This window comes from Pholis gunnellus, assembly GCF_910591455.1.
Source record: "Pholis gunnellus genome assembly, chromosome: 3".
NCBI classification, from domain to species: Eukaryota; Metazoa; Chordata; class Actinopteri; order Perciformes; family Pholidae; genus Pholis; species Pholis gunnellus.
Genome location: NC_136529.1, coordinates 26,302,479 through 26,318,232, shown reverse-complemented (window position 1 = coordinate 26,318,232; position 15,754 = coordinate 26,302,479). Strand labels below are relative to the sequence as shown.

At 43.0% G+C, this 15,754-nt stretch overlaps 1 protein-coding gene across 1 annotated transcript in view; it reads right to left on the bottom strand.

The window, feature by feature from the left end:
* grm7 (glutamate metabotropic receptor 7) overlaps nt 1-15,754 on the bottom strand; it is a gene marked incomplete at its 3' end in the record, with an annotated part of 221,581 nt that overhangs the window by 125,284 nt on the left and 80,543 nt on the right. The window contains exon 2 of the mRNA XM_079186664.1: nt 14,787-15,003. Within this exon, the coding sequence (XP_079042790.1) occupies nt 14,787-15,003 (217 nt within the window). The remainder of the gene's footprint in view (nt 1-14,786; nt 15,004-15,754) is intronic.

The window sequence follows — 15,754 nt, the reverse complement described above, 5'->3', positions numbered from 1 at the left end:
TAAAAATGCAAATGTGTCTTATTCCTGTATATGAGAGGTTATGGGGTCTTTTGCTGATATATAATCAACAATGCGTGCATTCCTCATGGCTTCACACATACTAAATATTATTTCGGCATCATTTCATGTGATACTACGATGGCTGGCGCAAAAACACGAACGGCCCTATCTGGAGCCATGCGTTAGGTTTGTCCATTCTGGGCTACCGTAGAAACACGGCAGCCAGCTTTATGAAGAGGACCCGCTCTGTATGTCGAAATAAACAAAACAACTCTTATTATCAGGTGATAATACACTAAAGAAAACATACTTCACCGCCATTCATCATTATCCCTTTCTGCCAACAGATGCCCCGACATTCTACACAGTGGACCGCAGGAATACCCCATTCACAGATACACTCATGGATCACGCACACACACACACAGACACACACACACACACACACACACACACACACACACACACGCACACACACACGCATGCATGCACACACACACACCTCTGGATTTGTAATCAATCCCGTTCTGTTCCTCATCTCTCCTAATGAAAGAGGAGATGCTCAGCAGCAGATCCGCTCTCTAATCTTTCTGCTAACAGAAGGCTAATAAAGGGGCCAGAGTCAATTACTGACCAGAGAAATGAACATTTGATGAAGCGATGATAGTCAGCGAGCCACAACATCGAGCTTTTTATATTCTCTTCTGGGCTCACGGAGGAAGAGAGAACGAGAGAGGAATTGCCATTTACACACAGAGGCACTCTGGTTCTGACCTCAAGGACGATATTCTCGTGTTTAAGCGGAGACCGCAAAAAGCCTGAAGCAGAACTCCTTCAGCTTCTGCTGGTTGAACGTGGACGCACACACTTAGATGCAACCTAATCGACGTCAGAATGCAGCAGGTCTGAAATCAGATTTCTCTGCCACCCAGACCTGACTTTAGGAAGCTTGGCTGACTTGTTTTAAGTGTATTACTGAGAGAAGATGCTTCGTTGGTAGGTTGAGGGTGGAAAAGAACTTAAAACCCCAAGTCCTTTAAAAATAAAAGAAGAAACACATCTAAGGTCCATGCCAGAATTATATACATATACATCCTCTGTGTTTGAGGTTTGGGGAGGTTAAGGTTCACAAATATCTCTGTTAGTTGAGGGAAGGTTGTTGTTTTGGTAATAAACGATGGAGAAACCAACGTTGACTGTTTTTAGGAAACAGGAAGTGATGGAGTTAACGTTTTGTTGAGCCATCCATTCACCCCGACTTCCTGCTTTGCTCCATTAAAGTCACCTGACTTCCTGCTTTGCTCTCATCATAATGCCTCTTGCCATTAGAGGGAGCTTTCACTTAAATGTAAACAGATGCCTTTTTGGTATATCTTTCTGAAACGACGGACGCAGCCTCGCTTCATCTCAGGTTGTATTTCATTCTGGCCTGAAGTACCTTTTAAATGTTGTACTTATCCTTTACTGGCTGTTTTGTCAGTTGTAATGTTTGTCGAAATGTCTTATTTTTGCTTTTATTGTCCTATGAATGGTAAACGGACTGCATCTATACAGCGCCTTTCTCGTCTTAGCCACCACTCAAACTGCTTTACAACACAAGCCGGCATTCACACCCACGAACACACTGGCGGCGGAAGCTGCCACGCAAGGTGCCGCCTGCTCATCAGGAGCCATAAACATTCACACAATCGGAGATATGTGGGGTTCAGTATCTCGCCCAATGTCACTTTAACATGTAGACTGCAGGGGCCAGGAATCGGACCCTCTGATTAGACGACCACTCTACCTCCTGAGCCACAACCGCCCGTTTAACACATGTCGCTCATGCATAAGAGGGCAAACTGCAAAAGCGGGCAAAAAAACGCAACGTGAGGCAAAGAATGAAAGAGGACGAAGACGGGAGATAAAGCGAGATACTGTAAAGAGAAAAGAAACCAAAACGGGCAGTGAGAGAAAGCAGGAGGAAACATTTTCCAGACATTTCCTACAAGCAGAGAAAGACGGTGAGAAAAGCAAACAGAAGACGACGGTGAAGACGCAGAGAGAGGAGGACGGCCACACAGGGACGTCGACGGTCACAGGAGCTGAGAGAGAAAGCGTGTTTACCAGCTCACACAGAAGGAGGTGCTTTTTGTTTGATTGAGTGCATAGCATATGGCAAGCTGAGGCCAATAAAAGGTCTCCTGCCTCGGGGGGGGTGAAGGGGCTGATGGGAAATCTCACATTCATCACTTAGAGGCCCGACAACCCAAAGCAAAAGGTGGCAGATACATCTGAGCGCCAGCGAAGTCTCACTGTCACGCAATGTTTTATAAAAGCATTACACGTGTACTGCAATGCACTAAGGCTGCATGCAACCATCATTTTATCAATAATTAATGAACTCTTTGGTCCATTAAATATCAGAAAAGTGAAATATGCCCATCAGACACATCCTCAAGTCCAAAGTGACAGATTCTACTGACTCGGTTTGTCCGAACATCAGTCTAAACCCCAGAAATATCTGTTTTAAATGCTTTGTTGTTGTACTTATGTATGTGTAATGTATGTACACACATTCATAAGCACAACGACAAAGCGTTCAAAATGATAGTATGGAGTCCTGATATTGTGTGATATAAAGAGCATTATAGCTCAGGGATAATAATAAAAAACATTACGCTAAAATCACATTTGAACCACAAAGCACTGTGGATTAATTGATTTGCTCCTTCAGATTGACATCTTTACATGCCTGCAGCACGCATTAGTTACCGCGCTTTGAGGCGATCGCCTGTGTACATATCCCCATTATGACTGATGGAACACGCTGTGCTGTATGCAGCACATGACATGAAACCATGGAAACCCCAGACAGATAATTTCACAATCTACAAATGGAACTGTGTGCTCTGAATGTCATTTGCAAATCAATATTTGAGATAAAAATGAGTCAGCCCCGTGTTATAACAACGATGATTTAAACAAGCCAACATCATGGCCTGTATTCATTGATGTTGTGTTATAACATGTTACGATCTGTAACAAAGCAGAAGGTATAAACAAAATATTGAAAAAGTTTGAATGATCTGATACGTGACGATCACTAACAGCTTAGTTCACTTTATTCTTTTTCTTTCTGTATCCTGTTTTCCTGGTCCCATGAATATCATTTGGTGCACAGAATTCAGACGCAAAATACTCTAAATGTGACCATGGGAAAAATAATGTGTCAAAAAAAATCACTTTGTCACTAAGGCGCCTCAGATGTTTTAGAAACAACAGGAAGTTAATTAGTAAAGAGTTTCAGTTCCTGCTGGAGCTGCATCAGGGAGACACAGATCATGAAGGCAATTAAGTTACTTAAAACACACACAATTGCTGCAATCCGCACAACAACAGTAAATCAGATATGCCTTGCCTTGTACTGGTAAAGCTGTAACTTTACTATCGCAAAGACAAACTCCTTTGACGTGGCCTCATACTGCAGACGTTAGCCGTGTTTCCGTTCAATGGTCAAGTGAAGTTTCAGCAAACTTTTGAAATGTCGCCGAAAAAGAAGAAATACAAAATCAACATGTTTCTATCAACTGGTTTGGAGAGAATAAACTCAGCCAACGTGGATTTTCACCAGAGGTTTGAGCGATCGGCTCCATGGGGCTGGAATCGGCCAGTAAACACGGTGGAACGAGGATGCCAACTGGAAACAAGAAGACGGTTGGATCTGCCCCGAGAAAACTGGAGACAGATCTTCGGGAACTTGTTTTGATTGGCCGAGTTTTAAAGATCCTTTCATGTCAGCTAATATTGACCAGATGTGACGCAGTCATGTGACGAAGGCAAGCATTTGCACGTGACGGGAATATCCAAGTGAACAGCATCAGCGAAAGACAGCCGATTAGTCACGTGAGTAACATGTTTTCTACGTCAGGATTTATTCGGCAATGGCAAAAAGCTCCTCAAGCGAGCATCAAAACGTTTCTATCGTCTTTGTCGCCCTACAGCATTTCTAATACTCACTTAATGTGAATGGAAGCCTGACTTGTGACGCTGGCCGTGACGAAGACAACGCTGGAGCAAAACTGATTCAAACAGTGTTACCTACACTGAGATAACTGAGTGAGTCAATAGCAGAGTGTGGTTGATTTCATATTTCTTCGAGTTCCTGGCCCTTGCCCAATTACTGACGCTCTTTGCACCAAACATGTGCTCGTATTACTTCATGTGGAACGGAAATCAAAAGTCTAGCGAGAGTGAGAGGAGTGTGAAATCAGTGCAAGTGTACCAACCCACGGGGAGCATTTTGACAGCTTAAATGAAGCGCTCAGCGGTGTATCAGTGCAGCGCCGGAGCCGAGGTCTCCTGCAGTTTTACACTTTAACTTAATTTTCAGAAATAATTGTTCCACTTGAATGGCGTTGACCAATCGTCCATTTCACAGTAAACAAAGCTGCAGAAACTTTTCTTCTGAAAACAACTTTTCATTTATGAAGCTCGGTCCGATCAAACCAGCTCACACAGTGCCCTGAATAGAAATGCATTTTAGATAAAGGAGGCAAAATGTGTGTGTGTGTGTGTGTGTGTGTGTGTGTGTGTGTGTTGTCAGGGTGATGGATAGACTAATATATGATGTTATGACTGCATGGTCAGTGTGGCATATGAACTGATAAATGAGGTTATTCTGAGCTTGTACATATCTCTGAGTCTTTTTGGAATCACCAAGTTTCAATGGGGGAAACTAATATAGAAATACAAAGCAGGACTAAAAGGCAAAGATCTATGAAACAACAGATCCAAGCTTCCCAGATTCACCAAGAAGAAAAGAAATCGTAAATTTGTTACATTGTACTTGAAAAATCCGCCTCAAAGCCAACTCGACACTTTGAGGAACAGATTTCTGGTGTGGAAATTCTTATCTTTTGGCTTTTTGTCGTCCTGTATGTCCAGAGTTCATGGCCTCAGCGTCTTCAATGGCAGCCGCAGCCCTGAAGCCAACCACCGCCAAGAAGCTGCAACACGGCATTTTAAATTGCTCATGCAGCTTCTTACTAAACAGGAAATGTTTTTGCCGTATTAGCTCACTTTAGCCCAGTTCCAGTCTTTTGACTGCCATTTTAAGCGTCTTAGCTTATCAGAAGGAAGGCCGACAGGCTGATTTGAAAAGGCTATTGTCTTGCTCTTATCTTTCCTCTTTGGCCTCGAGACACAACGGATGCAGAGTGATTGTGGGAGAGCTTCTCCTCTGCTTTGGCTCACAAGCATCCAAGCGAATACATGATGTGGCACAGACACAATATGTGAACTCAAGAGACGGCGCTTAAGAGCAATCAGTGACAGTTTTAAATGTCAAACCAAAACCACAATCCCGCCCCGAAGATATCCAAAGCCTTACAATAGCGGTGTCACATCAAGAGACTGAATCATTTTTCACATGTTGGGAGACCCAGACAGTCAGACAGACAGATGTGTTCTACAAATGAGAAAGAAAACATTCTGGAGGGCAGTTGGAAATATTTTGCAGTGCAATGTACCAGACAACGATGAGACGATGAGTCATGATGAGAGTCATGATGAGCACTGAGGTTGAACTGAGGTGTTTGAACAGCTAAATACCAGCAGCATGCAGCGATGTGTAATTCACACAGTCATGAATTGCAAAAACACATCAGTGCACATATCGAAAGCAATTTATCTAAATAATTTGTGCTACTGATTTCCTTTTTCTGCTTGTGTTCACGAATGAATTGTTACTCCTCTTACCTCAGAAGTGTGCGAGGACTACTCCATATGTCTGAATGGTCTTTCCTTCTTTCAGGTTGTAGAAAGTAACTCATCACTAACAGATGTTATCTCGTAAGCAGGGGTTTGTTACATGGAAAACAAAATGCTGTACAATGTTACAACCAGACTGACAATAGAATAAATCACCATTCATTGGTTAAACTAAATGTGTGCAGATTTAAATAGGAGTAGGCTTCTGCTGGAAAAAGGGTGGATTGCACCCTCCAGGTTGGGAGAGACTCACTGCCTCCAGCGAGGGAGGTCAAGTATCTCGGGTTCTTGTGCGAGGAGTGAGGGTTAAATGGAGCGCGAGATGGACAGCGGTGATGTGAGCGTTGTAGCGGACCGTTGTGGTGAAGCGGGAGCCGGGCTGAGGTGGTTCAACATCTGAGGAAGAGGCCTCCTGGACAACTCCCTTTACAGGCCACGTCCAACTGGTAAGAGGTCCCGAAGGTATAGACCCAGAACACGCTGGAGAGATTATACATCTCATCTGGCCTGGGAACGCCTCAGGTCCAACCAGGAGGAGCTGGAGAAGCTTGCCGGAGAGAGGAACGTCTGGAATACCCTGCTAAGCCTGCTGCCAGCCGTGACCCGTCCTCAGATAAGCGGAATAGACGGATGGGGGGGTGTTTCCTGTTTATGTGTCAAAATGTTTCACATGAAGCCTACAACAAGGTGGGATAAACAGGCAACATGTTTCTTTAGCAAAGCTCCTCTTCAAACTTTGGTCTAGGGTTAGCACCAGGCAGCACCGAGTGAAGCCAATGCTTCATGTCTTAAAGCTGCATTCTCTCTAATGACCACCAGGGGGCGACTCCTCTGGTTGTATAGAAGTCTATGAGAAAATGACTCTACTTCTCTCTTGATTTGTTACCTCAGTAAACATTGTAAACATGCGTTTATGGTCTCAATCTCTAGTTTCAAGTCTTCTTCAATACAGCATGATGTTCATTTAGTAAATGATGGTCCATTTAGAGTCAAATCACAGTTTAAACCTCTTCAATCTAACCACTGAGTAGACTGCAGAGGGCTCAACATTTAGGGCCTAGATGCAATGTTCTGGTGTAGTAATCATCGTGGAACAGTATTCTGCTGCAACACTGTGGGGACATCGACTAAGAGGAAGTTTGAATCATTTCATTTTTTCTTCTTTTGGGGACAAAACTGTTTCACATGTAAATAATACATTTAGTTTCTGATTACTGAAGGAAAAAAGAAGTAAAACAGCGAATTCCAAACTATTTGATCGTAGCGTATGTAAATCTACTTCTATATCAGAAGACATCGTTTGCCTTCATAGACGGTGACAAATGTACTTGTTGGCTGAACTGGTTAGAAGCCATATTCGGCTTAAAGCTGCGTGAATGTAGCCGTCCACCTCCCGTAATACAAATACTACAATGATGAGGATTTCAGTAGCTTATGCTCCACAGCTACTTTAGAGAAACTCCGTGAGCTGCAAAGAGCAGTTTAGTCACTGCGGACCAGTCAGACACGCATGAGACATGCAGGAAGTGCAGACATGAAAGCAGAACTTCTTCAAGGACTTGGACTAGATTTTATAATGGGAATTAAAACTGTTGGAGCTTTTGATGATAAAGTAATGAGATACAACTTTCTGTTGCTCGGCTTCTTGGTTTAGCTGTTGTTCACCAAGAGATAAAAATCAGAGGAGTCACGAATCGCAGCGGCTGAGCCGATGAGTCACTGAGTGAGACTACACCTTCCTCTAATGACTTGTGACTTGGCTGACGGCTCCGCAGGCAGCCTCCCATGGTGGTAGTCATTAAATCAGTGAGTTGCACTTTGATGGAGTGACTGACGAGACGGTTTCATAACCTGGTAACGGCTAGAACTGGTTCCCATGTGGTGTGGCCAATGCTGTATCTCATGCATCCTTCAGGTCAGTGGTTCCAAACCCTTGCTCCTTTTTTCTAACATCAACCTGAACAAATTACAAATCTGTGAACAAAATCCATTTGAGCAAAGGGATTCACATGTTACATTAGTTTGGGAATTCTTCTTTAAAATCAACTTTCTTTAGTGTTTATAACTCGTTAGTTTCTTCCACATGCATGTAGTTATAGGCGTCTTGACGGCTTTACAACGCTCTGGAGTTATTGGAAAAGTTTGGATCACACGAGTTGGAAACAATCCTACTTATCCACCACCCGAATCTAATTCTCCAAATAATACTCATGACATAAGTGTCGCATGATTTATATCTGCAACTGTGCAGAGATGATCCATACTTAGCAGAAGTAAAAATGATCCAACAAGTGTTTTATTAGTTGTTGTTTTAGTTTTAATGTGCAAATCTAATTTTGACATCCTCAGAGCAGAGAAATCCTGGCGTACCCCCTGTTTTCTTTGGCGACCCCCTGGGGTCTAAACCTGCAGTGAACTGAGTATAACATGAAGTGAATAGCAGCACAATGAACACTGCAAATCAATCCAGACTCTGAAATAGGCACATGTTTCAATTGTAGACTCCAAACATGATCTTCCTTCCTTTGTCTTCTTCTTTTGTCCGTCAAAGTCCTTGATGTCGACCCGATATTGAGCTGATGTGCATCCGTACAACACTTCCCACGAAGACCCCACCCTGAAACATTGACGTTGCTTCGACTAAATATATACCGCAGCCCGTGGGACGACTGCCGAGCTCCTCTTGAAAACCCTCTTTTTGAAATGACTCAGCATCAAAAGTTTGCGTTTGAAAACAAAAGAAAAAGGATCCGTCAGTGTCAAACTCAAACTCTGCTGTCTGGTGATTATGCCGGAGCTGAGTGGAGGAAATAAAAACGGGGGGTGAGGCGGATTTGTTTTACAAAACGAAATATTTTATCGGAGAGCGTACGAGTTATTTTGATGAATGGCTGCCTCGCCGTACTGAGATAAGCTGAGAAAACATTAGTACAGGCTGTGCAACGATGATCTGTATTCCTGAGCACCAATGCCACATGTTTCCTCTGGTTGACTGATCTCTCCCTGAATCACTCCAGACTGGCTATCACTCCCGGAGTAACACACCACAGTCTGATGAAGTAAAGTGAAACCACTTCTCTTTTCTATTTTAGTATCCTCTCCACCCCCCCGATCACAATCCCTCTCCCCCCAAACCTGCAGTTTCCACTTCGGTGATAAGTATTTGTCACCGCTCTGCGTTCATGGGAGCAGAAGAGGCTAATAAGCGGCTGATGCGTGCCATCCGGGGATTCCCAGGTAATCAAATAGGAGAATTATTCGCCGCATTAACTGGTGTGTTCTTGTGTTCTGGGCTGCTTCTAATATTTCTCCAGACTAATGAATTTATAAATAAACACACAGGGGGGGGGGGGGGGGGGGAGGATGGAGGAGGATGAGGAGGCAAACAGCTGCAGGGACAAGTTATGGAGCCACCATGGGAAGAAGACCGTCAGGGCCAGCAAGGCCTTCTCTGCTGGCCCAAACTGAATCACAAAGTTATAGCTATTTTATAATTTAATAATTTTTCATAAATACACTACATGTATTATAATTATTTTCCCATTGTCTTATTTTCTCATTGCACAGCTACTGTGTTCCTCAGTTGCTCTGCTTCCAGTGCAGCTTGTTTTAAGTAGAGCTTTCATCCAATCATATTTCACCTCTGTGTCTCTAGGTAGAAGAGAGGCCCGAGGCCTGCAGACTCACCCAGTGAATCCATGTGCAGGTTAAGTAAATGGGGACGATATTGTTGATTGTCATAGTCTTCAACCAATCAGATCTTTAGTTTGACGTGTTGGGCGTATTCTTTGACGTGCCCGAGCTTTCTAGGTGGCCTACAAGTACGTCAGCATTAACGTGCGGTGTGATTGGTCAGTGGGCTAGCGTGACTGTTGTGAAGCTGAAGCTAGCGAGCAGAACTTAGTAGTAGTAGAAAGAGTACAAGTTGAAAGATATGTAAGAAGTTATGACATTGACATGACATTTTTAGCGTTTTTCTTGGTGTAGATTCTCAAACTCTAAGTATCAGCTCAGGAGATTGGTTGACACCTCGGCTTTATTCCAGAGCTATATTCATACATTCTTTTTGCAGGAAATTCAGAAGATGTTAAGCATCTAGTAATGTTCTGCTCATTTGAAGCTAACCTGCTGTTTCACTGCAACCATGACTGTGTTTTTGTTACTGAAGTGAAAGAAACCAACACCCGAGATTTCATAAATAATGCTGAGAATGTCAGGACTGCTCAGAAACACAACTAAGAAAACAGTTTAATTTCAAACCAAGCAGTAGCTGCAGGTAGTTCTTCGCATCCTGCGTGTCTCTGCTGGAGTGCTTGTGATGGCAAACAGCTTGGAGACTTCATCCCCCTCCTGCTATCTGCTGCCAATACGCCGTTCAGATGGTATTAAGAAGCCCAGTTACCCAGTCAGCATTCTCAACCTCTGAAGGAATGAGAAGCAAATATCTCACAGCGTTTTTCCTCACAATCCTGCTGATTCAGAGATAATAAGGGCGGCTTCCTGAGGGTCTTTTGAAATGTGTCTGTATTCTAGAAGCTGCAGAATAATAAAGCTCTGATCAGAATGCCCCTCTGAGACTCCGCGGTTTCCTCCCCGTGTGTGCAGTTTTGCTTTTCTTTCGGGTCCAAACACAAACCGATCACATCGTTTGCTTTAGTAAATGCTCTTCATGTCAAGGTCTGACTGTTGAGACAGGTTTGATTAAATTAGTCCAAACTCAGTGATTTAACAAACGACTTCTTTCTTTCACATTCTGGCCCGACTATGGAGGATGTTGTGGACCAGAAATCCAGTTTAAATATGTGGCTCCTGCTGAGATTGGCTTTTATTCGTCCACTCATTTATATTTAATTAAAGCTGTGGGCAAGACTACAGAGTAATTACTTACAACTACAAGACAGTTACACATGTATCCAATAAGGCTGAGTATTGACTAAACCTTTTGTACTTTATGCGCTCGCTTCATTTCCAGATCCATGAAGATGAAATCGTTGTGGGCTTTAGCCTTCACATAAAAAACGGACTCAAAGTGTCCATGTCAACCTGTTAATATTTACAGCACTGAAGAAAAAGACGTCACATAGAGTGGTTGCATATACCGGCTATACGTTCTACACAGAGGTGTGTTCTACTTTTAAACTACAGTATAAAACTTAGTATAAAAAGTAGAACACATCTCTGATGTCTCATATACTTTTATCTGCATTTTATATTGGTGATATCAAGATATTCTATCAAAATAAAAGAGACAGTTTTGAAAATATGGATTCTCTTTTCTTCAGAGATGAAACCTTCATCTCGTCTGTTCTCTCGTGGATGTTTGATCAATGATTAATCAGAACGCTTTCAGTAGCTTGTGTCTTATTCAGCATCCAATTCTTGAAAATGAAAGAAAACACATATGGCCTCACATTTTAGATGAAAGCACAATATGCAATACTAATGAACTATTGAATACACTTTTGAGCACTTTTATATGCTGATAATGTGTTTTTTCATGTACAATCTTAATCTGTAAAGAAACATAAACGGAGTGTAGTAGAAGTAGAAAGTTGCGCAAAAATACACAAAGTAAAAGTACCTAAAAAATTGCTGTTAAGTGCAATATTTTGTTACTTTACGACACTGCTTCCGCTCCATGACAATGGCCGCTGAAACTCGTGGGTGTTGTAGTATTTAGAGACAGAAAAAAAAACGTATTTGTCAGAAACAAAGTGTAAATAATTCAACTGAAGGTCAGAACAAAAACATCTTGACAATTTCACAATGATAACCAAGCTGTTAGCTCTGTAAACACTGTTGCTGTTGGTTAGCACCGTTTGCTGCTAGCCCCGTTTGCTGCTAGCCCTGTTTGCTGCTAGCCCTGTTTGCTGCTAGCCCCGTTCTGCTAGCCCCGTTTGCTGCTAGCCCCGTTTGCTGCTAGCCCATTGCTCTGACATTTCTGTGTTCAGAGACGTGTGAAGGCAGGCAATCCTGGCCGTGTGGGGTTGTAGCTGCTGCGAGCAAAACCATACAAATAGTCCTTTCTTTCTACTTTCGTACTACTTGGTACTGGTTTATTTCCGAAAAACTCAAACGTAGTATAGTACGTATATCTTGCAGGAATGCATGAAGCAAAAACTCCTGTTTGTCATCACGGTGCAAGTACAATGGGACTATGGTAACACTTTGATAAACCAGCTGGACACTTGCTACAGTAAAAGTAAGTAAAGATGGAGTCTACTGTCGACTGCAGAGACGAAGAGAAGTCGTGAGAGAAGCGTGAGAAAAGTTTAGATAAGAGAGAAACTCTTTCTCTGCTAAGCAGTCTCCTACCACCCGACTAATCACCCTGGATGAGTCCTCCATGCATTACCGCCACTGTGTGTGTGTGTGTGTGTGTGTGTGTATGTGTGCAGGCTCCTATCTTCCACACCCCGAAATGAACGCCGTCTAATTATATTACCGGAGAAACATATTGTGTGTGTGTGTGTGTGTGTGCGAGAGAGTTTACATGTGGATGTGTGTCTTGCTGACTGATAGAGGGAACCTCCCGCAATCAATACTCGGCGGATTACTCGCAAATCTGCAGATAATCCAGAAACTACATTTCACACACAGAGAGCTCTTTTATCAGATATTCATCAGCCGAATAGTCAACTGAGAAGGCGTAGTGCGTGTTCACGCGTTGATGGCATCAGAAATAAGAGGATTTAGGAGCAATTACAACACCTGCTCAACGACCAGACTCGCTTAATGATTTGCTACTCGTGGATTTACCGTTAAATTCGGAATCTCAGCCGTTCCTTATCGCCCGACGGTAGCCTGCACCAGTGGAGGCTGCAGAGCTGTGACAGAAGCGTGCTGGCAGGGACTCAGTAGAGACAGATGGCCTCTACCGTCCCTACCGTCCCTCCTGTCCCTACCGTCCCTTTACACATGTGTGGGACTCCGGTCTGCTCGTTTAACAATTTGGCCTCTTCGACATGCTGAGATGGATTTTTTTATGCATGCAGCTGTACTTATGCACGTGGGAAGAAAAATGTCCACATGTTGGTACAAATACTTTGTGGAGAGTCATGAACTTGGAATTGAAGCCATCTGTCATGTTCAACACATGCACATGATGAATAAAGCTGTTATTGTGGTGCATATGTGGCATCTGAAATCAACGTGTCATCATGCAGGTGGTGTTAGGTTTCAGATGAAATCTGATTGTCAAGGCTGTTTTTTTTTACTTTATTTGACATAAGACCTCAAAAAACCGCTGATGAAAAAACTAATAGTAATAATAATTTAGTAAGTAGTGAATTCTTATTCATAGACATATGCATACATAATACCTCGTGTCCTTGTATTGTATTTTGTTTTTTTGTTGCTATATGGACTCATACAGTTGAATATGAAATGCTGCTTCAACAACCAGCGACCCTTTAGCCAGAAGAGCTCAGTTTGTTCCTCATGTCAAACAAGAAGTCAATGTAGAGGTTTTTGTCAACCTGCGTACTTCATTAACAGCATTTCCGAGGTTATTTGAATCCAAATGACGATCTATTCCTGAACTTAACCAATAGTTTTGTTGACTAATACAGAGTTTCCTGTTATGATGGACATTTCTTTTTAAATGACTGTATGCATACATCGAGCAGAAATTGACACGAAGTTGCTGGACTTTTCGTGAGTTATCGTACGAACTGTTGTCTGAGGATACGTTGATTCAAGTGGTTACAATGTTGGCAGTTTTCTGGAAAAGCACCATCCTTCCTACACAAACCTGTGTGAGTACTAGTACGTCCTTGACACCGTAACCTGTATGAGTCATTCATTCAAGACACAATGAATTCATTCTGCAAACCTTGCTGTTCAATTTTTCTTCACCGCAAAGTGGCAGTTTTCTAATGTTGTCCGATATAAATCATAACCGTCACCAGCGAATTGATGTTTTCTGTTTGTTGCACTTATTGTATTCGCGTTAGCTCGTTGCACTTATTGTATGTGTTTGTTTCTGCGCTGTGCGTTTGCTCTGGTTTATGCTCTTACATACTTGTTTAGCAAAGGAGATGCACTTATGACTTCTGGTGACTAGTAGTTCTCTTGAATACCGATGTTGAACACACTTACTGTAAGTCGCTTTGGATAAAAGCGTCTGCTCAATGACTGTAATGTAATGTAGTTAGAAGGATTACAGAATAACTTCTGGCCCTTTATCCATGAAACCTGGTGGGAGGGTGCAGCCTGAGCTCCTCCCAGACGACGACACGGATCACATTTCTTTTTTCGCTTATGCAAACAGACTTCTGGAGTTCACTCCTTGAGCGTCCTTCTAGTTGCCTTTAAAAACACAGCCAGAGGTTTACGGCCCAAGATATCCTCCTGAATAGCTTCTCAAACAGAACCCGCTGAAGGATTAAAGAGTGTGAATACTGCTTGAGGTGACACTGTGCAGGACTGCTGTGCAATTCTTTTTTAAAAAAATCAAATCATGGTCCAAAAACCACCACAGATCAATGATCAAGGACTCATCCGTGTGGAAACATTGGCCGACCGTTTGGTGTTAGCTCAATAGAAGGATTATTTGGGCGCCCTCTGTGCGCCCTGGCAGCGACCGTGTCCTTTCATAATCCTCGAAAACAACGCCAGCACATAAATGTCAGGACGGCGTCCTGACTGGTGAGATGTGAGGAGTCGTCAGACTGATCCAAATGTCACCGAGATTATTCGGGGAGCAATCAGCATCACTGCATACTAATCAATTCATTTTAAGCTTCTGTGACTCAACGGTTTTATGTAACACTCTTTTGTGTTTATACTGAGGCACATATTTTACTAAGAAAGACGTTTTTTTTAGTTTAAAAGGGTTTAAAGACCAGCACAATCATTTCACATCAGAGTCACAATTTGCATTCATTATCAAAATCCAGACAACTGCGTCCCTCGATTCTGAGCCTCAAAATATATTGACAGCAACAAAATGCTGCTCAGATATGAATCTGGTAAACAGGTTACAAAAGAGACCCCACCGTTGATCGAAGATCGCGGCTCATCACCAGTCTCACCTGCTTCCCTGGAGAGCTGCATGAAGGCGTCCACGCCCTTCTCTCCGTAGCTGCCCTCCGAGGCCACGGTGGACACGTAGTTCCAGCCCATGGCCTTGACGATGTCCACCATCGCCTGGGCCTGGAAGCTGTCCGGTGGGACCACCCGGGAGAAGAAGTCGTACCGCCGGTCGTCACTCAGCTCCGGGGCCGTGGATGCATAGCTGATCTGAGGGATCTGGAGAGAGAGAGAGAGGAGGAGGAGGAGGGGGGTTAGGATGGTGGAAGCACGATTAATCAGTGTGATCCTGTGAGGGATCTGGAAAGACAATTGCGCTCTAAATAATCAACACTTTCTTGAAGAGTCCGATGAAATACTGATGCAGGGATGACGTATATTTGCAGGCCAACAGGAAGTTAGCATAACACTGGTTCCCTCTTCCAAAAAGCCAATATGATTTTAACATTGAACAACAGACTGTGGCAGAAAATAACCTTCGGAAAACCAACGTTTATGATACTGAGACGTTTTGTTCCTCAAGATTGATTATCGGAGCGTGAATGTAATTGGCAAAAGTAAGGAGCTAACATTAGCCTATACAGGAGCTCCACCACGGTCACATGACTTCATGTTAGCCCCGCTAAGCTAAAGGAGGACTCGTGTTCTCGTGATGCATTTAGTGGTCTCATTTAGACTCTTTAGTAACTCCCTTTTATCAGACACGTGGAAGCTTCTAGGCTTCACCAGAGGGTTATCGATCTCGTCTTAACCACGGACCTTATTTCAGGCATCTAACAAAAAACACCTTCTAAGAGGACAGGAAGTGAAAAAATGCTGATTCATTGTTTTAGGGCTCATTCCTGAAGCGCTGTATCGCAGAACGGCAAAACGAACCACGCTTGATATGTTGCTGCGATGATGAAATAAAACATATGGAATGATTTCCTGTCTACTATTTTATGTATTCATTCTAGTAATGCATGCAGCT